This window comes from Lithobates pipiens, unplaced genomic scaffold (genome assembly GCF_037356315.1).
Source record: "Lithobates pipiens isolate NorthernLeopardFrog02 unplaced genomic scaffold, aLitPip1_a1.2 Scaffold_19, whole genome shotgun sequence".
NCBI classification, from domain to species: Eukaryota; Metazoa; Chordata; class Amphibia; order Anura; family Ranidae; genus Lithobates; species Lithobates pipiens.
Window position 1 is genome coordinate 179605661 of NW_027507764.1, and position 23117 is coordinate 179628777.

The following is a 23117-nucleotide window of genomic DNA, read 5'->3' on the forward strand; positions in this document are numbered from 1 at the left end:
GGCCAGTGCAGAAACTCCTCTTCATATTGGTAATCAGTAAAAAATCCAAACTTGCATTTGTGATCAGTTTCAAACCCTCCCTTGCAATGGTGGTCAATGTAGAAGCCCCCTTTAAATTGGTGTGAGTGTAAATCCTCCCTTACATTGGTGGCCAGTGTAGAAACCCCCCTTTCTTGGTTGTTGATGAAAAATCTCCCATTACATTGGTTGTCAGTGTAAATTCTTCATTACATTGGTGATCAGTGTACATTTCCCTTTACATTGGTGGGAAGTGCAGAATTGTCCTTACACTGGTGATCAGTGTAAATCCCCCTTTACATTGGTGAGCAGTGTAAATTCCCCCTAACATTGGTGGTTGGTGCGGAAGTGTCACCTTACATTGGTTGTCCGTACAAATCTCCTTGACAATGGTTGTCAGTGTAAATTCCCCCCTACATGGAGGTCATTGTACATTCCCCCTTACACTGGTGCTTGGTGTAAATGCTCCTATTGCATTAGTGTCAGTGTAGAAATCCCTCTTTATATTGGTGGGTGGCGTAAAATCCCCCCGTTATATGGTGGTCAGTGCACATTCCCCCTCACATTGGTGGTCAGTGGAAATCCCCCCTCACACTGGTGGTCATTGTAAATTCCCCATTACATTGGTGGTAAGTATATAATCCACCAGTATATACTTGCCAAAGATTTACAGCTTTGCTCTACATGATTCAGAATTTGCCTCAGTGTACTACCGCCTAACTAATCCCACTCCCCACCATTGCCACTGATTCCATCAACCCCCATAGCATTGCTACTGATCACACCCCCTCCCCCAGCATTGACACTAATCCTAGGAGTCCTAGGATCCCTAGGAGTTTTCTGACTATTGATGGGTCCCTTCACCTCCCCAGTTCATGCTGTGCAGGCAGTGAGGAGATAATGTGCTGTAACCTTTAGCAACCAGTGAGCAGTAATGATGTTCACTAACCTCTTGCAACCAATCATTGAGTAGTAAGGATATGCAGTAAACTCTAGCAACCAATCAATGAGCAGTAATAATATGCAGTAACCTCTGGCAACAAATTTGGAAGTGGTAAGGATGTCCAGTAACCTCCAACAACCAATCAGTGAGCAGTATTGATGTACAGTAATCTCTAGCAACCAATCAACAAGAAAAAGTAATGTGCTTCAACCTCTAGCAATTAATCAGTGAGCTATAATGTGCGCTGTAACCTCTAGCAGTCAGTCACTGAGCGGTAATGATACATTGTAACTTGCAATGAAATTGCATGGAAGGGGGGCCCAAGAAAATGTTTGCCTAGGGTCCAATCAATATTAAAGACGGCCCCGGTTGGGTGGGCCCTACCTCTGTAGATCATTTTCCTACAGTACTCTACCACACGACTCTGTGCTCCAGAGTAAGACGACTGATGCCTGCCACATTGAGTTCAAATATATATTTTTGAAATGAGTAAACAGGTAGACTCGATCCCCTCCTGGAAGTTAGAGGCTTGCATGATCCTAAAAAGAGGACTGCAGTTGTGAACGGTTGTCAGCGGTTGTGAACAAGCACGGTTCTTTTGTGTGAAACGCATCAACTGTAAATCTTTGCAAGTTTGTCTGGCTTGTGACAATAAAGAAAACTTCAGCAGCATCTTTTATATTCAAGTGTGCAATCAATTCCTTTCTTGCTTATACTACTGATAGTGGTGAGTCGGGATTAGCACATTGAACCGGGTGTGTCCATTTTTATTGCCTAAGGCAGGAAACAACATCTAGCTGGATTAAATTACCCCTCTCAGAATTTGGCTGCTGTAACCTGATACAAATGATTTGGTACCAACAACTCTTGTACTCGCATCACAATGCAACCATCTGGATCCCTATACATGTGTTTAAAAAATGCAATACCATTTTCCGCACATTGATATGGTGAAAACAGGTTCCATGTATTAACTTTGAAACTCTGCAGGAAACAAAGGACTTGCGTGGCCTGGCAGTTCACAACCCATTTTACTATTACATAGCAGCTCAATTGCAGCATTTAACGGGCTGGCTGTACCCCAAATCCTCTGATCCTATTAGGAACATTATACGCACACAGCTGTCTGGTGATGGCCTTGTGGAATACATAGAACTGAGAGAGCTAGGGGCGTTACCATCTTACCTCACCCTGATACTCATAGACAGAGTATGGAATAAAGCCAAACAACATTTCCAATATGCAGGTTATACTAACTGGTCACATATCTGAAACAACGGAAACTACCCGGAACTAAGTAAATTACAGGGTTTCTCAGCATGGTCTAGGAGTGGAGTTGTATATATTCCACAGTTGTACCATGGAGGCCTCTTGCGAGACTTCCAATCACTGTGCGTGGAATTTAATTGGCCAAATACCATATTCTTCCAATACTTGCAACTTAGCCCTTGTACACACGGTCGGACATTCTGACAACCAAATCCGTTGGATTTTGTCCAACGGATTTTGTACGAAACTGTTGCATACACACGGTCGGACAAAGTTGTCGGAAAATCTGATCGTACATAACGTGATGACGTTATTTCATTACGACGGGACTACGTTCAGGCTAGTAGCCAATAACTTTGGTCTAGGAATTTGATCTGAGCATGCGTGGCACTTTGTCTGTCGGAGTAGGTTACACATGATCGGAGTATGTCTGATCGGAGCATTTTGTCGGAAAATTTTACGGACAAGTTGGAAAACTTGGTCCGTCGGATACTCAGACGGAAACAGTCCGATGGAGACCACACACAGTCGGATTATCCGACAAAACGTTCTGAAAGGACACATTTCGGCGGAATCTCAGACCGTGTGTACAAGGGCTTAGGCACGCTATATCCGCACAAGGTACAATCTCTACTTGGGAACTAACGATACCCACAATACTCACACTAGTTACATCATCATCCCGAAAGGGACAAATATCCTCCTTATATGGTTCTCTCATATGTCAAATATCTAAAGCTATGTCATTTAACTGTAGAGCCGGCTGGGAGGAGGATATAGAACATCTTTTGGATGAGGAATGGGTCACTATACTTGATGATGTACTTAGAGCGTCACTCTCCTCATCTCAAAAACGTACCCAATTGTTTATTATCCATCGCCCTTACCGTACACCTGAGAAATTACACAAATAGCATAGAAGGGACGACCCATTTTGTCCTTGCTGTTTGGTGGACAATGGCACACTTGTACACATGCTATGGAAATGCCCAAAATGGCAAAGATATTGGGTCACAGTTATAAGTACTATTAATAGAATATGGAACCTTAAGCTTTAAATTGACCCTAAACTCTGCCTACCTGGCTGGTTAGATGAGGAACAATATACACCCACACCTATATAGCCATTCTCAGGGTGCTATTTGTAGCTAGAAAACTTATTGCCAGAAAATGGCTCTTGGTATCACCTCCTACACACACAGGATGGATTGCGGCTGTAAATGACTCTCTTATAAGGGAGCAACTGACGTACAAACATCGAGGTAGCCCAAGAAAGTTTGAAAACATCTGGGATGCTTGGCTAGAAGTTCCTGGCTTGGCTCCCTTATGCATGGTTAAAAATGAAATTCTCAGTATCAGGACAACAACATCGTCCACTTAACCATAGAAATTGTTATTCAGATGGATGGTGTGTGTGACCGAGGGGAACGGTGCGGTGGTGCTCCATTTATAAGTTAAACTGAAGGGATATATTTCATATGGGGGTATCTGGATCTGCAGTGGTTGAATATATTGTTCTGTTTTACCCAGCAGTGGATATATAAATTCTGTGAACCACTCCCCGCTGTTTAGGGGTAAGTGGCACTCTTGCCCTGCTCGTTGGCCCTGCTAAGGGTTGGGAGTGGATCTGGGAGATAGGATACAATGAGGGGCACACACAATATAATGTAACTTAAGGACTATGGACTCTGATATACATTTTCTAAGCAATGCTTCTTTATTTTACATGAACTGTTGCATTTTACCGTGTTTCCCCGAAAGTAAGACAGTGTCTTACTTTCTTTTTATCCCCAAAAGCCCCACTATGTCTTACTTTCGGGGTATGTCTTATATTGGAAAAAAATTGTCGAATTTTTTGTTTTAACCATAAAATTAACATTTATTAACAACCTGAACAGTATTGTATTCACCACAAAACAGTTTTATAAAAGGAAGTGCCAAGAATGTCTTGTTACAACATTGCATAACATGTAAAACAATGAAAAATGGTAAGAACGAACAGTGGAATACTGGAAGATAAAACAGATTTATGTGTGATACAGTACCACCTGCTGTATTTAATCCAGTGTGACACCTGCTGATACCCACTGGGTTACATACAGCAGATAATACCCCAGTATGCCAGTGTGTATGTTTTACTGATGTATGATTAATACTGTGTGCATTACCGTATTTTAAGCAGGAGGCGGCAGTGACAAGTGCAGGGGACGGCGCGGTGACGTATGGAGAGGGGGACGGCTCAGGCGTGGGCAGGAGGCGGCGCTCATTAAGATCAGAGGGAAATGGCAGACGCGGCGACGTATGGAGAGGGGGGCGGTGCGGACGTGGGCAGGAGGCGGCGCGCAGCTAGATGAGAGGGAGGCGGCAATACCCCCGTGTTTCCCCGAAAGTAAGACATATGTCTTACTTTCGGGGTAAGGCTTATATTAGCCGACCCCTCTGAAACTCCCGATACGTCTTACAATCGGGGGTGTCTTACTATCGGGGAAACACGGTATACAGTATAAACACATACATTATGTAGCCGTCTGGCCACTAGAATGGATAAATCTGTGTCCTCTCAGTTATGAGATGAGATGCTATTTCATAAATAGAAGAATGTTGTCCTGTATATGCTAAGACTATACAGGTCCTTAGGATATTTTTAAAATCTGATGTCAATCACAAGCTTTTCTGCCATTTAACACATCTTAAAAATGGGGGAAATCACCTTATTTATTAATATATATTTTTTTTTTTTTGCCTTAAGTTTCCCTTTTAGTGGCTTCTACTTATAGTTGACTCTATTGTGTCGATAGGTCAGTATGACTGTGGTAGCTTCTTTAGGAACTCTTTATAATCTTGTATAATGTATTTGTGCTATTAAGACAGATGATGATAATAACAATACTATTATAAAATGTTTGTACCATAGGTTTTTGTGAGAAGCACAGATGTGGACCGTACATTAATGAGTGTCCAGGCTAATCTTGCTGGCTTGTTCCCACCCACTGGCAGGCAAGTCTGGAATGCTAGCATTGCCTGGCAACCAATACCTGTTCATACAATTCCTCAGTCACAGGATAACGTGAGTAATGATTTACATATACTTTAATACAGTTTTTACTACATTTATTTTACTGATTTTGTTAGTGAGCCATTAGTTAGTGAGTATTACCTAGTGTAGAGGAGTTCCCGTTTACTCACCATGCTCAGATGCAGGCATATGCCCCTCTAACTTCTTTTTCTACATCTCCCAGAGTTCCTCAACACACTCAGCGAAGATACATTTGTCTGTTTCCCTTACTTAGTCAGTCAACAACTGATGGGGCAAAGGGAGCTAGGCAAGTAATCTGCAGTCACTTGCAGTCAGATGATATCAGCAAAGAGGTACTCAGCGAGGCCAAGATGCAGAGAGCGGTGGCTGTTACGACTCAGCGCACACCACCCCTGGAGGTGATACAGGGAGTAGGTTGCACCAAGAGGCACAAGCCTCCAGCGGGATACCTGACCTCTGTGAAGGTCTGGAAGAGGGCTCGTGCAGGATGGACCGGACCGGAAGATAAGTAGCAAGCAAGTCTGTAAAACAGGTAAGAAAAGTGCAGAAACAGGCCAGGGGTCAAACACAAGTAATCAGTCTAGGAGCCAGCAAGGCTAAGTGCAGAGGATAATCCAGAAGCAGGCCGAGGGTCAAACACAGGTATCAGTCCGGGAGCCAGCAAGGCTAAGTGCAGAAGACAGAGGATAATCCAGAGGCAGTCCAAGGGTCAAACACAGGTATCAGTCCGGGAGCCAGCAAGGCTAAGAGCAGGAAGTCCGTTAAACAAGCCAGGGGTCAGGTCAGGAGAGAATCAGTGTAGTCTTCAGGCAACCCGGGTCACAACAGGAAGTGGTAAACAGGAACAGGAAGCAGAGGAACACAGGTGAGCTGAGACAAACCAGCAACTCGTCTGTCTGCTAAGGCTCCTTTTATAGGCTGGTCAGGGAATTTGCGTTATGCGTGTGCTTGTGCACACGCGCGCGCAACAACTCAGTAGGGCCGTGAATGTGTGTGCACTGGAGCGCCGATCCATGGCAAATTTGTGTGTGCAAAAGCGCTGTTTCTCTGCGCCTGTGAGCAGGGAGATGGTGAGCTTGATCCAAATTACTTCCCTGATAGATGAGATGTCCTTCACTGTCAAAACAGTTGTGCAGGCAGCCAGGCCAGAGCCTAATAGCACACATCTTCTCCAAAAAACATCCAGCTATAGTGGGGAGTACCTCCTTGATTGCTACCAGAGTACTTTAGTTCCAGTGAAGGGTGTTTCTTCCTCAGCCTTTTGTGTTGTTATGGACTACATAGACGCTCTCTATGCTGCATTCAGGAGGGTTGAAACTACCGCAGACCTGATGTACAAATTAACCATACAGGTAACACAGGCCGTTAGCCTGTGTTACCACAGCTACCCTGGCCTTCACTGTGATGGAGGCTGTCTATGAGCACAAATACACATAGATGTGCTCTGTACTGCTTTACTAAAGTAGCGATTCTCAGTTTGACTCTGTTCTAGAGTTCCACTGAGTCAATTTTATCCATTAGGTCATCTCTTAATCAAAATGAAAAGTGAATATACTTACCTTTACAGTGGTCCATGTCTTGAAAAGTCACTGCTTTTCCTGTCCCCGGCTACTGCAAGTGTTCTGCACTTCCAGATGTGCCAAATATTGCCAAAATATTTTTGTGCCAAATATTCACTCCCCTGCCAGCAGCTGTGGTTCTTCCCACTGGCTTATACATCATTACAGGACATATGTGTCGGTGTGAAGAACCACAGCAGCAGGAGAGCAAGTTTTTAGCTGGGGAGTGAAGATGTGGCAGCTTTTCGATACACAGGCCCACTGGAAAGTTAAGTATATTTACGCTTCTTTCATTGGTGTCCCATTGAGTTAAAGTGACCATGGGGTGACATGGCCACTTGAATATTGGGCATCAGCCAAGAATCAAATTTCTATTGGATGACATTGACACCAGTGTCTGACAACTATGTTGGAGGAATATGAGGTCAGGTTTAATAAATATCCTTACTGCTTCAGTTCCTCATGATAACCCAGTGCTCACAGCATCCACTCCCCTCTGTTAGGAAAACCATGTATGATTGACAAATCTGAGCATTCAAGTTAATGGAGTAATAATCAACACAATGCAGCTCTTCGGTTACTCATCTGACTACTAAATAAAGGGGTTTGTTTACTGAAGGCAAATCCACTGTGCAGTACACTGCAAGTGCACTTAGAAGTGCACTTGTAAGTGCAGTCGCTGTAGATCTGAGGGAAAGATCTGAAATCAGGGGAAGCTCTGCTGATTTCTATCATCCAATCATATGCAAGCAAAAATTCTTTGTTTTTTATTTTCCTTGCATGTCTCCCTGCAGATCTACAGCGACTACACTTCCATGTGTACTTGCAGTGCACTTGTAGTGCATAGTGGTTTTGCCTTTAGTAAACAAACCCCAAAGTCTATAGGCACCTTAAGACTGTAATGTTCTCTTCATACCTGCCCATAGTCAAATATGGTTCTTTTAAATTGATTGAATAGTAGAAAAAAATCTCTTCCAAGCAAACCATACACATTGCAAAGATTTAACTAAACCTTAACATAACTGCTTTTATTCAAATGATCTTGGGGTAGGTGTAGAAGAGTGGAAGAGACTGCCTACTGTACTTACATATTTAGTCCCAACATGGGGCCTCATTCATACTAGGTGTTTAGCATTAAGCTGCGGCTGGAGGGCACAGGTGCACCATCCAGCACTGCTGACATCACCCTGCCAAACTAATAGAGTCCGACAGCTGCTGCAGCTGGATGGGGCTGGGATGTCCACTAAGCTGAATACACATTTAGGACAGGCTGCCTGTGTTTGGGGCATTTGTCCCAGAGAGGGTGAATACTGCCTTAAATGGAAGTACTAATAAGTACAATGGAGCAGACAGAATCTGGAGCAGCTCTGCATAGTGACCAATCAGCTTCTAGTCTCAGCTTGATCAGTGAAGCTTGAAAACTGAAAGCTAGAAGCTGATTGGTTGCCATGCACAGCTGCTTCATACTCTGGCTGATCCAGTCCAGGTAAAACATAACATACTGGTTAGTCAGCTGCTGATCCCTTAGAACTAAGGCTACTTTCACACTGAGGCATTGGGGCAGTCAGCGGTAAAGCTCTGCTATTTTCAGCGGAGCTTTACCGTCTTTTTTGTGGCACCTTTCGGCCACTAGCGGGGAGCTTTTGACCCCGCTAGTGGTCTAAAAAGGGTTAAAATGTATTTCAATGGGCAGGGGCGCTTTAGGAGCGGTGTATACACTGCTCCTACAGCACTGTAAAGATGCGGCTTGCAGGACTTTTTTTTACCGTCCTGCCAACGCATTGGTCACTTCTCATGTTCTGTTTTGTCAACTGAGGAAATTCTTGGCTGTGCACTTGGGTCAAATCACAGTAATATCTGGGTACTCCCACAGGTATGCCTCCCACAGCTTCTGCCCCTATGGCCCCTCAGTGTTTATGCTCTGCCCCTTGACACACAGCCCATACTGCCTCCAGCACTAGATGGAACCAGCTTTTCTGGCCAGCATCGGTGAGGTGAGGCTTCGGGAAAAAGCGCCAGTGTCTCGATTTCCCATACTGGTCGGTATTTCAAACTGAACCAGAATTCAGACAGAGTGGCCCACCACCAATGTCCAGTGGCATCCAGCTTTGCCGTGGACAGTAGGTAAGTCAAGAGGTTGTTATCAGTCTTCACCACACGTACAATTCCTGTACAATCTTCACACGGCCCTGTACAGGTAATCACGCAGCTTATCTACCACGGCCCACCTTAAGGACCAAGAACTCCAATATGTGTACAGGATAGTTCTTTTCAGGTGGGGTGAGACTGCGACTCACATAGGCCACTGGGCGGAGTCTCCCCTCTGACTTCTGGTACAACACTCCACCAAGGCCATCTCTGCTGGCATCCACATGCAATTCATAAGGTTGAAATGGGTCAGCATAGGCCAACACTGGTGCTTCAACAAGGCTCCTCTTCAGTTGCTCAAAAGCCCTTTCACACTTCCCTGTCCATTGCTCTTAAATGGATTCACAGGGCTTCCTGGGGCCTCCCTTCTGAGCTTTTTGCTGATCTCCCTCCGCTTGTTTCTGTAAAAGCTCATTCAGCGGCAGGGTAATCTGTGAGAAGTTCTTCACAAATCTTCTCTAGTAGAAGCAGAAGCTCAAAAACAACCTCAACTCAGTCATGGTGCTTGGGCGAGGCTAGGAAGTAACAGCCTTCAACTTCTGAGGGTCCGCTATTCCCTTGGCTAATACTACATGCACCAGATAGGTGACTGAAGTCTGGTAGAACTGATACTTCTCTAACAACAGCTTCAGCCACTCTGTATGTAATCAAAGGCTTTCTCCAACCGAGCTTCATTCTCCTCCAAATTTCTGCCGAACACGATGATATCATCAAGATACACTAGCACTTCTACCAAGTTCATATCACCCACAGTGTTCGTTAGTCCTTGTGGCATTCAGTCGCACTCGAAAAACCCTAGAGGACTGATAAAGACCATCGTTTCTCAGTCGTCCGGATGCATGAGTTTTTGGTAGTAGCCACTCTGTGGCAGGAAAGAAGAACAAGAACGGAGGGCGGCGGCGGCGGCGGCGGTGGCGACAGAAAACCGGGCCACCGCCTGTAAAAGAGCTATAAGAAGGCGCGGTGGCCCGGCAGAAGAACCGAAGAGGGGGACAAGACCCCCGAAGTCGGAAGAAGAGGCCGCGGCGACGAAGAAGAATGCCGGGCTCCTCCGCTAGTAAAAGAGCTACAAGAAGATAGCGGAGGAGTCCGGCGAGAAAACCCCCGAAGACGGAAGACCCCCGGAGCTGTGCAATAAATTATTTTATCTTGTGTGTTGTGTTTTTTTTTTGTACTTTATTTTACAGGTGAATGGGTAGGGGTACATTGTACCCCATACTCATTCACATAGGGTGGGGGGCCGGTATCCGGGGGCCCCCTTATTAAAGGGGGCTCCCGGATTCCAATAAGCCCCCCACCCGCAGACCCCGACAACCAACGGCCAGGGTTGTCGGGAAGAGACCCTTGTCCTCATCAACATGGGGACAAGGTGCTTTGGGGTGGGGGGGCCGTGCGGCCCCCCTTCCCCAAGGCACCCCCCATGTTGAGGGCACGCGGCCTGGTACGGCTCAGGAGGGGGGGCGCCCGCTCGCCCCTCCTTTCCTGGCCGGCCGGGTAGCGTGCTCGGACAAGGGTCTGTTGTGGACTTTGGAGGGACCCCCACGCCGATTTTTTTCGGCGTTGGGGTTCCCCTTTAAGTCCATACCAGGCGGCGGGGCCAGCGTCGTCTCCTTCGCGGGCCCCGCCTACCTGGAGACGCGCTCGAAATGAGCGGACTTTCCTCCGCGTGTGTGGGCGAGTCCGTTCATTTCAAAAGTACGGCGGATAGTACGGCGGACTTTGTACACCGTACTAAGTCCGCTGAAAAAGTGCCGTGTGTGGGCAAGTAGCCCATTCGGAAAGTCCGACGGACAGTCTGGCGGGAAGTCCGCCAGACTAAGTACGTCGGACAGACGGCTACGTGTGTACGCGGCTTTAGTGTCAGGAATGGCCAGTCTCACCGGTTCGGACTCAGTTCCACTATCCTCATCTGAGAAACCCATTTCTGCATGAACAGCTTGAGTCACCACTTTCTCTCTATTTCCAGAAATAGAGCTTGATTCTCTCGATCTTTGGTTTTTCTATTCTAATAGAAACTCCTCTTCTCGTACTTCTGTTATCAATTCAGGGTACATAGGCAGCACCTTGGTTCTTTTCAGTAACGACTTCAATACAATAGGATGGTTTGGCTGAGCCCCTTGCAAAACCCAGTCTAGACGAGCTTGGTCAACATCCTTGGGATCAATATCCCTCTTGAGGATAATTTGATGCAGCATTCTGTCTACTCGAGATATGTATTCAGACAGACTCTCCCCTTTTTGTTGGTGTGTACGGTTAATTTGTACATCAGGTCTGCGGTAGTTTCAGCCCCCGAATGCAGCATAGAGAGTGTCTATGTAGTCCATAGCAACACAAGTTTTCTTTCCCATCCTCAGATTATGGATTGCATCAGCCACCAGACCTTGAAGGCTCTCACTGAGTCATTGCCATTTCACAGCCTCTGAAACACTCCACTCTTCCATGGCCTGAAGGGCCTGGCTCATCCAGGTTTCAAACACATCTTCCCTTACTGGAGTTGGCAACTGACCGGAGAAAAACCTGAGTCTCCGATAGCTCTGGTTGGCATTTCCAGCCCCGTTCTTCACCAAGGTGTCAACTAGCCGGCTCATATCCATGTAAAAAGAGAGCCCTTCGCCTGAGCCCTGGGTGATGGCTGCCTCTTAGCATGTTCTGCCCCCACTTTGAGTAGGATCCCTCTAGCAAACACCCCTTTGGCTAGACGTACCTCTTCCTCCTGAAAGCATACAGGCATCTCTTCTTGCCACTCAAATATCACCCTGACTTGGTCCAGGACATACTCGGCTTCCGTTTCCATAGTGTAGGCCCGGTGTCCTGGGGCCAGATCTCTTTTCCACTTTCTAATCTCTCTCTCTCAGTGTTTTCACTTGCAGAGATCTCCAGAACAGTGCTCCTTTCCGTTTGCGCTCCCTGACTCGGTCCCCCAAACAACTACGGGCACCAAGCAGCTTCCCACGTGTATTGTAGCTCTTGCCTAGGTTGACTAGGGCTGGCTCCAGGTGGCATCCTGGGTGAGCCCCCAAATGTAGCACGCCCCCCTTGGGGACTGCTTAAATTTACCTGCTCATTTGCACTACCATGACCCTGTGAACATTCCAACCCACCTGACACTCTGGGTTCAGACATCTTTGCACCACCCTAAAGTAATAAGTCAAACAACTCAGGGAGTATATACTCCATAAATGTTTACTGAAATGACTCAAGGAAGATCTTGTTGCACAGAGGAAGTAATAGATCAGCTGAGCTTTGGATAAAAATCCTAGCTCAGCGGAAGAATTCCTCTACAATAATACATTAAAATAGACAATTTGGCAATACAGTATATTTATATACACTTATGTACAATGGATTACCACTTGAACATGACCTAAAAAGGTAAGCAGGAGTTTAGCATTAATCCTGGCAAGACCCAGAGCCAGCCTATTTAACCTTTAATCCTAATGAGATATCAATCAAAAAAGAATGATATGAGGGGCCTTTAAGTAGTAATGACAGCAATGTCCCAGTTGCAGGCCTGATGGTCTTCGTCGGCAGTCAGAGCTTATTAATTGTATCCCATAAAGGTGCAGTAACAAGGTAATGGTATTCCTTGGAATGGTTGATGCTATAGGTGTCTATGTACAGTGTTCAAATAGAAGTGCAATAAAGTGTTTCCCTAGGGTAAACCTGTCTGTACACACTGTTCCAATAGAACAACAAAGGAAGGTTTGCAACGCTCAGGCCGATACAATGACTTCTGGACAGAGGCTCCCGGAGAGGCGTCCTTGCAGTGGATCACTTGTGACAATCGTCTGATGCGAAGTAGGGAGCGTGGGTTGTCGGACTGCCAAGGTCGTGCTGGATAGATTTCTGATGAACAGCAAGCAGTGCTAGGCCCTTCTCAGCTGGGTTGGGATATTGTACATCACGTGGTAGGCCGCAACCCCATGCTCCTTATACGGAGAGGTCCGTCACACACAAGCCCCCGGGAGGAAGAGAGCGTGGGTCTCTTGCCTCTTTTATAGCTATTCCCAGCAATCTTCTGAATGATAGCAAAGATCCCTGGGATATGTAGATATGCATGCAAGGAGATTGCCATTCTGAGGAACTATCAATCCAACAATCCCTTTGATTTGCCGCACAAATATAATGTCAGTTAGTGGTGCTGAGCACTAGAGTGACAATATGGTACATGGAAATGATAAGGAATCACTGTCCTGTGCAATTGTAGTGCACATTGCTACACAACATTTAGCAACATGCATATTGTGGGAATACCTGCTTATCTGTATCTGATTACACTGCTTGGCAGAAAAGAATATGCAACAGTTCCAAAGTACTTTCTTTGACGACATCTTATCTGTGTAATATGTTGGGCCTGCCAGACATTGTTTTTCAAATCTAAATTGCTGGTGGGAACAGATTTTCTTGAGATTTCCTGAACTCATACTTAAAAATAATATTTTCCTTGAATGTTGCAGAGAATCTGATTATATTGTCTTAATTTCAGATGCTTTTCATATCTACAGACAGCTGCCCACGATTTGCCCAACTTGTAAATGAAACAAGTACAACGGAAGTGTTTAATGAACTTAGAAAGCCCTATGTGGTAAGGTTATCTTTCATTAGTAATAAATTAAACATTATGTGACTGCTTTACTAAACTAGTAGTAGTTTTCATCCAAGTTTGTTTTTCCTTCAAATAGCCATGACAGTAGCCACTCCCGTGTCCTATATTACATGGTTTTTAATTCCCATAAACCTGATGAACACAGGCAAGAATGAAAATTACGCCTTTAAAAAAAAAAAAAATGTATGTCTAATGTATCCAACAATGTAATGTTTACCTACAAGTTTAACCCCTTGAAGCCAGCCTTGAAGCCAGCCGCTCTTGGTCTTTAAAGGGATTTAGCATGCTGGGAGGCAGGGTGGGATTTATGATCAATTGACCGCCTTGATTAGTTGTCACAGCAGTCACTTGATCATAAAGCTCCCAATCGCAAGCAGCCATTAGCTGTTCTCTTGGTACAGCTGTATTCACGCAAATATGTGGCCGCTCAGCGCCAAGGCCCACCCCCGAGAGGCTGCATAGGTGATCAAATACCACTAAAAGAAAGCTCCATTTGTTGGAAAAAAAGCACGTCAATATTGTTTGGGTACAACGTCACACGACTGTGCAATTGTCAGCTAAAGCATCGCAGTGCTGAATTGCAAAAAATACTCTGGTCAGGAAGGGGGTAAATCCTTCCAGGGCTGAAGTGGTTAATATTTCATTTTATGTTTTTGAGCCAGCAGCTAGAGCTAATTTTTGGAACTTTTTTAGGCTCTCAGTTTGCTTCTTTGGTTCAAAGACTTATCAAAAGCCAACCATCCCAGTGATTCACCCCTTATTGAACTTCATATTAATATTTCTCTTGATGCATTTGAGCTAAAAGGTAGAGCTTTGGGTAGTTTTCTTACATATTTTAAGCTCTGTTTATTTCTTTTATGAAAGCTGCTGTTTGTCTACCCAATTCAATACTCACCAACATTAATTTATACCAGTGACTCACCTCTATGTAATTGTGCCTCAAAGTAAGCTGCTCTACTGTGCTGTTTCTTTATTTAATCTGTAGCGCTGTGGGAACAATTTGTCATATAATAAATGTTTGTTTGTAAAGCAATGGTTGTATGTGTGTTATATTTTAAAGTGTGGGCTTCATTTACAGAACCAGATTGCATGTGGAGTACACCCCTCACATTTCAGTAAATATATTATTATATCTTTTCATGTGACAACACTGAAGAAATTACACTTTTCTACAATGTAATGTAGTGAGTGTACAGCTTGTATAACAGTGTAAAATTTGCTGTCCCCTGAAATTAGCCATTTTCCCTCCCTGGTGTCATGTGACTCGTTACTGTTACAAGGTCTCAGGTGTGAATGGGGAGCAGGTGTGTTAAATTTTGGTGTGTGCACCTCATGGCTCTGAGGAGCTAAAAAAAAATGAATTGTTGCTCTACATAAAGATGGACTAGGCTATAAGAAGTTTGCCATTGTCAAGACCCTAAAACTGAGCTGCAACATGGTGGCCAAGGCCGTACAGCGGTTTAACAGGACAGGTTCCACTCAGAACAGGCCTCGCCATTGTCAACCAAAGAAGATGGATGCACATGCTCAGTGTCATATCCAGAGGTTGTCTTTGGGAAATAGATGTATGAGTCATGCGCCATACGCCACACACTGCATCAAATTGGTGTGCATGGATGTCATCCCAGAAGGAAGCCTCTTCTAAAGATGATGCACAAGAAAGCCCACAAAACAGTTTGCTCAAGATAAGCAGACTAAGTAAATTGATTACTGGAACCATGTCCTGTGGTCTGATGAGACTAAGATAAACTTATTTGGTTCAGATGGTGTCAAACGTGTGTGTAAGTAACCAGGTGAGTAGTACAAAGACAAGTGCGTCTTGCCTACAGTCAAGCATGGTGGTGGGAGTGTCATGGTCTGGGACTGCATGAGTGCTGCCAGCACTGGGGAGCTACAGGTCATTGAGGGAACCATGAATGTCATGTACTGTGACATACTAAAGCCAAGCATGATTTCCTCCCTTCAGGGACTGGGCCCCAGGGCAGTATTCCAACATAACGACCCCCAACACAGCTCCACTGCCTTTCTAAAGAAGCTGAGGGTAACGGTGATGGACTGGCCAAGCATTTTTCCAGACTTAAACCCTATTGAGCATAATCTGTGGGGCATCCTCAAATGGAAAGTAGAGTAGTGCAAGGTCTCTAACATCTACCAGCTCTGTGATGTCGTCATGGAGGAGTGGAAGAGGACTCTAGTGGCAACTAGTAAAAAAGGAAAAGAGAGCATCGCCTCACTAAGCGTAATAAATTAGTTAAAAGGCTTTAATATTAAACTCACATTTGGGCAGCTCCCAGGCTCCCTGTCAGACGTGTGATTCGGCCATCATTGGCAAGCTCTATGTAGAGAAAGGGGAGGGGAAGGGGTGTTGCCAAGAACTGCAAGGTGCAACAGACCAGCACTAGATTCAAAGCACGGATCATACACAGATCAATTTCGCCATCAAATAAAAAAGGTACTTGTGTTTGGTAAGGAATATAAAAAAAATATCTATACGTATATGTACACAACACGGAAATAAGGGTGGATAAATAAACGGAATTATAGTAAAATTTGATGGGAGTAGAAAAAGAAGTCATTATAGAGAAAAGGCAAATATAAATGTAGAAAAAATAATTATTTTATAAACATAAAGGTTAATAATGAAAAATGATAAATGATAAATAAGGGTAAAATTAGAATTAGAAATTAAAATAAATATAAATGAAAATAGAAGTCGAAATAGTATAAATAGCATTCAAATTGTATATCTATATGTGTGTAGGGTAAGCATAAATGGGAGGTTCATTAGTTCCTCTGGTATACTTACAAATACAAACACAAGTACCTTTTTTATTTGATGGCTAAATTGATCTGTGCATGATCCATGCTTTAAATTTAGCGCTGGTCTGCTGCACCTTGCAGTTCCTGGCACCACCCCTTCCCCTCTCCTTCTCTACATAAACCTTGCTGATGATGGCCGAATCACACGCCTGACAAAGGAGTACGCATTCTCTGACCGCGAGCGCTCAAGTCATGTCCCATGTTCTCAAGCACCTGCCGATGTGCCCTGCTAACGTGCCTGCTGTGAGAATCTCCAGCTCAAGCCACTCCTCCTATTCTCAAGCACCTGGTGATTCCTGCCGGTGTTCTGTCAAAAAGTGTCTGTCCATTGGATAGTGTCTGCCCCGTACTGCGCAGGCGCAGTGCTTGCGCAGTATGGAGGAGAAAAACTCAGAAAGTCTCAGAAGAAGAACGGCAGGTACAAGCCCCACCATCCAAGTGGACATACGGTAGCACATAGTAACAGAGCCCTTCGCGGGCTCACTTCGCTCGCCACGCTTTGCTCGCCACACTGCGGGCATGGCCTCACTTCACTCAGCTAATTTTTATTCTAACTCTATGTCCACTTGGATGGTGGGGCTTGAACCTGGACTCACTGCGCATGCAACGTTTATCTTCGGAGATGTTTAGCTTCTCCTTGTCCTCCGTACTGCGTAGTACAGGGCGGACATTATCCGATGGGGGACACTATTCAACACATCACCGGCGTGCCTTGCTGATGTGCCTGCTGCGAAAATCTCCAGCCTCGGAGCTATGGATGCCACCGGAGCAGTTGAGGTCTAACCCTCCACTGCAGCCCAGCTGGAACCAATGGAATATCCAGGACCGTCAAAAGAACCACCAATGCATGTATAATACTGCTCAAATGTGAGTTTCATTTTAAAGCAAATTAAACCCTTTTAACTAATTTTGTTACGCTTAGCGCAGCGATACTCTCTTTTCCTTTTTCTCATGCCACAGAGTCTCTTCTGCTCTCCTGAGCTGGCTGCCGCTCTCAACATCCACCAGAACCTAACACAGTTCTGGACCCAGAGGAAAATGGACTAAGTTTCCAAATGAAGACTGGATTTCACTATTTATTTTTTGATATATCTCACTAGCAGCTCCTGCCAGCGCTCCATCAAAAAACCTTCCAGAGAGTAATATTTTGTGGTATAGTAGAAATCACGTATAAAAAGGAGTGCAGTATTTATCATATTTCTTTGTATCTATATTAATGATTTATTTGTACCTGGTGGAAGATAATGATCTATCCATGTTTTCCATTTGGATTCAAATTTGAGGATTTTGTCTAGATAAATCGCTTCAGTCTTTGCATGTACCGTGGCTTGTGTCACTCTTTGTTTGATATAATACAATTTTTACAAAAATGTGAGGAGTGTACTCACTTTTGTGAGATACTGTAGGTGTTTTCTCAAATACCACATGCAATCCTGAAAATGTATATTTACTATTGCTTATGCAGTATTTACTGCCTGAAGCAAAAAAACTTGGTAAATATGGCACAAAATAGAAGTGAAAGTCAATTCACAAAAGAAAAAAAAAACGTATGCGGTAAATAAAAAGTAGTCCTAGCATGCAATATTCAAGTAACCGGCGGCCACCGGCATCCTTCACAGCCAGTAAACAGTAAACGGCCTTAACAACTGATGAGTCAAAAACTCTCAGTGGGGTTCCCTGCTGACAGTTAAATGTAAAAAAAAAAAATGCAATGAAAAATTAACAAAAACGGTGGGGGGTCCCCCCACCCCAATCAATACCAGGCCCTTCGGTTCTGGTATGGGCTTTGAGGGGAACCCCCCCAATTTGTTTTATAAAATGGCGTGGGGTCCCCCCCAAAATCCATACCAGACCCTTATCTGAGCAGGCAGGTCAGAAAAGGGGGGAGACAAACAAGCCTAAAGCATAACACACCACATGCCCTGAACATGATGGGGTGCATAGGGGTAGGGGAGCCTTTTCCTCACAACTCTGGCTGGTGGTTGTGGGGATCTGGGGGCCCCAGATCCCCTCGTGTGAATGAGTAGGAGTACATAGTACCCCTACTCATTCACAAAAATGTGTTGTGTAAAAAAACACATAGGCAGTTTCTGACAGGTCCGTTATTTAAAAAAAAGTCATATAAATAAGAATGAAAAAGTCAGCCATAATAAACCAACAATATTCCACAGCAGCACAAACAAATTTTCAAAAATAATAAAGAAACATTTTTAAATATATGTGCACAAAATTATTGTGTATATAAAAAACAAATAAATAAGTTCAAATGAAAATAAATCTGGGAAAAGGTAAAAGTCCATATGAGTGTCGCACACCAGTGTGAAAACTTGTAAGCAACGTAACCAACATGGCGTGGCTGTGCAGCAATCGGGTGTGATGCGCGAACGTCGGGAGAATGAGTGGCGAGGTTAGAACAGTGGTTACACCAGCATGGAGGTGTTGAGATTACTATTGGACCGCTAGTGGACTGCCTTTATGCACAATTCTTGCTTTAACTGAATTAATAATCTGGTATTTGAAGTAATACACTATTGGAGACTTTCTACATATACTTGCTGAGATCTAAAGTTATAAGGAAGGTGGAGTGACGATTTGGAGTTTCTTTAAAAGAGATATGACATCTGTTTTAAGCCCTATTTCCTACTCATGAGAATAGGTGGCAAATTGGTCTGGTGAGTGTTGTTCCTAGGGAGAGGGGCTTACAGTATCACTTTGGTGGTGGATTCAAGGTGTTACATTGGTTACAAGATTTCACACTGGTGAATATAGACTCATAAAGAAGATCATCAATCAAAAAGATCATACAGACTTTTACTTTTTTTTCTGGATTTATTCATTATGTGTTTATATACAGATTTTTGCTCCAACAACTAATTTTGTGCACATATTTAAAAATGTTTTGTCGCTATTTTTGAAAATGACCGTTTCACTCTTATTTATATGGTTTATGTAGTAAGCAGCGGCACAACTATTATCACCATATCTAGTAATTAGGGCCTGTGCAGAGTGGAACACATTTTATATATTTTTTTTAATGTCCCCCGATGTAGATCCATCGCCATGATGCCCGCTGCCACCACTGCCCGCAAAAAAAAAAAGAAGCTCCTAGCGCTGGCTCTCGCTATCTAACAAATATCAATCGCTTATTTTTATCATTTGGGAACTCTTAATAGCAAGCATAAGTGTATCTCTATACCTGTAATATTAGTATATTGTATAATAATTGGATTTCCAAGGGCATTGCAAGACGTTGTTTATGTATTGCTTTGAATCCAGTAGGGAAGGGTTAGATCCTTTGTAAGCTTTAATTTCTCTTTGCCCCATTGGGGAGACCTCTCCTTATCTTTTGTTGTCATTGTCACAGAACACTCAGCAGGGACACAAATAATAAAAAGGTCCTTCTTTGATAATGCCGGAAAGGTCAGAACCATTTATTAGCTTTTAAATCCTCCTAGCTTGGTCACCAAGTAGTTACAGAGACAGGAAGTGAGGTGAAATCCCCCCCCCCCCCCAGTAAATCTCCTGACAGCAATAATAACCTGAGAGAGTTCAAAACTACAAAAACAAAGTGTACTAGATGAGCAGCTGCATAACAGACATAATTCTCAATTAAATTCTGTATGTCTACTGTTGTTATTTTTGATACAGGGGTTTCTGAACACTTTACAAAACGAAACTGGCTACACATATGAACAATTAAATGGACCGGAAGGACCCCGCAATTGGTGGACAATCCACGATGTGCTATTTTGTGAGGTAAATAAAAGTTGTCTACTAACTAAGTTGTCGAAAAATCCGATCTTTCAGAACGTGATGACGTAATTTCGTTACGATGGGACTACATTCAGGCTAGTAGCCAATAGCTTTGATGTAGGAATTTGATCTGAGCATGCGTGGCACTTGGTCCGATCAAAATTCTCTACACATGATCGGAGTATGTCCGATCGAACCAGTTGGTCGGGAAATATTTCCAACAAGTTGGAAATTTGGGTCCGACGGATATTCCGACGGAAACATTCCGATGCATACCACACGCAGTCGGATTATCCGACAACACGGTCCGATAGGACACATTCCGACGGATTCTCCGATCGTGTGTACAAGGCTTTAGGGCGGCTCCACTCTATAGAAGAGCAACTGTGCCATAGGGTGGCCACATTTCCACAATGCCATTCAGGGACACCCCCCACTCACTAGTTGGGAGGGTCACATCTTCTTCTATGTGGGGTTCATGCTGGGACCTGTAGTCCTTCACTTTTGGGGCTCACATTTCCCAAAAGTGAAGGACTACAAGTCCCAGCATAAACCCTTGAGATCTAAGGGTGTGATCCCAAAGATTTCATGGGTTCCTGTTGGGACCTGTAGTTCTTCACTAGTTGGGGGGTTAGGGTGATCACATTTCCAAACTGACATTCAGGGAACCCCCCCTCACTAGTTGGGGGAGCGGGGGTGTCATGTCTTCAGCTCTGAGGGGTTCATGCTGGGACCTGTAGTCCTTCACTTTTGGGGAGGTTTCATCCCCCAAAAGTGAAGAACTTCAAGTCCCAGCCTGAAGCCCTGAGATCTAAAGATGTGTCCTTCTCCCATCCCTCCGAGGTTGTCATCTGTCCTCTGCTGCCAGCTCATCTGCCGCCCTCTCTGCAATCAGTGCCTTATGATACCCATGGTGTTCCATTCATCCCTGGACTCACCTCTGAGTATTGAGAGTTGCTATAAAATCCTGGCAGTTCCCTCCCCTCTGAGCATGCCACCAGAGAAGATTAAGGAGGAGGTTTGTGAAGCTAAAGTACTAGACGAGGAAAAGGAGGGAGTTTAAATCCTCCTCTGCTCTAAATGCTGGGGCCTCGCTCTGCGGTGATGTAACGTCACTGGTTGCTACACACCAGACAGCAGGCAGTCCTAGCAACCAGTTCAGGCAGTGTGGAGCCAGCAGTGGAACAAGGTAAAATTGGTTTCGGCCGCCAGGACAAGAACTGTCAGTGAGTGAAGCAGCAATGCGGCGGCCTGTGCAGTGCCAACCAATGCCACCTATCAGTGCTGCCCATCAGTGCCACCTATCAGTACCAATCAGTGCCCATCAGTGCTGCCAATCACTGCCCATCAGTGCTGCCAATCAGTGTTGCCTATCAGTGCTGCCAATCAGTGCCACTGAAAGCTGCCTATCAGCGCCACCCATCAGTGCTGCATATCCATGCTTCCAATTAGTACCAATCGGTGCCACCTATCATCTCCACCAAGCAGTGCCTATCATTGGCCATCGGTGCTGCCAATCAGTGGCCATCAGTGCTGCCAATCAGTGGTATCTATCAGTGCCCATCAGTTCTGCCAGTGTCACCTATCAGTGCCAATCAGTGCCCATCAGTGCTGCCTATCAGTGCTGCCAATTGGTGCCCATCAGTGCACTGAGTGGATTGGAAATCTCAATAAACTGCAATATTACCACAATACCGGTGATATGTAACGTCACATATTAAACATATCAAGCTACAAAAAGACATAAAAAATTAAACTTAGCAGGGACGATCCTTGCCAAGTCCATATCTTTATGGACCTTCCTTTGTGCACTGGTGCACAGTCATGTTGGAACAGGAAGCGCCCATCCCCAAACTGTTCCCACAAAGTTGGGAGCATGAAATTGTCCAAAATGTCTTGGTATGTTAACGCCTTAAGAGTTCCCTTCACTGGAATAAAGGGGCCAAGCCCAACCCCTGAAAAACAACCCCACACCATTATCCCCTCTCCACCAAATGATTTGGACCAGTGCACAAAGCAAGGTCCGTGAAGACATGGATGAGCGAGTTTGGAGTGGAGGAACTTGACTGGCCTTCACATTAGTGTAGAGACTGCGAGCCAGGCCTTCTCATCCAACATTAGTGTCTGACCTCACAAATACGCTTCTGGAAGAATGGTAAAACATTCCCATAGACACACTCCTAAACTTTGTGGACAGCTTTCCCAGAAGATTCAAAGCTGTTATAGCGGAAAAGGGTAGGCCAACTCAATATTGAACCCTACGGACTAAGACTGGGATACCATTAAAGTTTATGTTTGTGTAAAGGCAGGCGTCCCAATACTTTTAGTAATATAGTATGTGTATATATATATTATATATATATATATATATATATATATATATATACACACACACATACATACATACACATACACACACAGTATCCCACAGAAGTGATTACATCCCCCACAAATTTTGGATAATATTTTACTATATCTTTTTATGTGACAACACTGAAGAAATTACACTTTGCTACAATGTAAAGTAGTGAGTGTACAGCTTGTATAAGAGTGTAAATTTGCTGCCCCTTCAAAATAACTTAACACTCAGCCATTAATGTCTAAACCACTGGCAACAAAGTTGAGTACTTTTCCGTCATTTTTGCTGAGCTTTTCGGCCGTTAGCAGCGCATGCTTTTAACCCCCGCTAGGGCCCGAAAAAGGGTTAAAAGCACCCTCAACGCGTCTCTGCCGGCTCTTTGGTGGCGCTCCTACAGTGCCTCAAAGATGCTGCTTGCAGGACTTTTGGCCTCCTGCTAGCGCACCGCTCTAGTGTGAAAGCACTCAGGCTTTCATACTGGAGTGAGAGGAGAGGCTCTTTATAGGCACTTTGCATGCGCTATTTTTAGCGCTATAGCGCCCGTGAACCCCCTTAGTGTGAAAGCAGCCTAATTGTTATCACAATGTTATGGGTAAAGTTCGGCT

At 44.5% G+C, this 23117-nt stretch overlaps 1 protein-coding gene across 5 annotated transcripts in view; it reads left to right on the top strand.

Annotated features, from left to right (window-relative positions):
* Positions 1 to 23117, top strand: part of LOC143996460 (prostatic acid phosphatase-like) — a 115798-nt gene that overhangs the window by 54247 nt on the left and 38434 nt on the right. For 4 of the 5 annotated variants that reach the window (XM_077491514.1, XM_077491516.1, XM_077491517.1 and 1 more), the window contains exons 4-6: positions 5145 to 5297; positions 13461 to 13559; positions 20049 to 20156. In XM_077491514.1, coding sequence (XP_077347640.1) covers positions 5145 to 5297; positions 13461 to 13559; positions 20049 to 20156 — 360 coding nt within the window. The remainder of the gene's footprint in view (positions 1 to 5144; positions 5298 to 13460; positions 13560 to 20048; positions 20157 to 23117) is intronic. The other variant, XM_077491518.1, reaches the window with a different exon arrangement.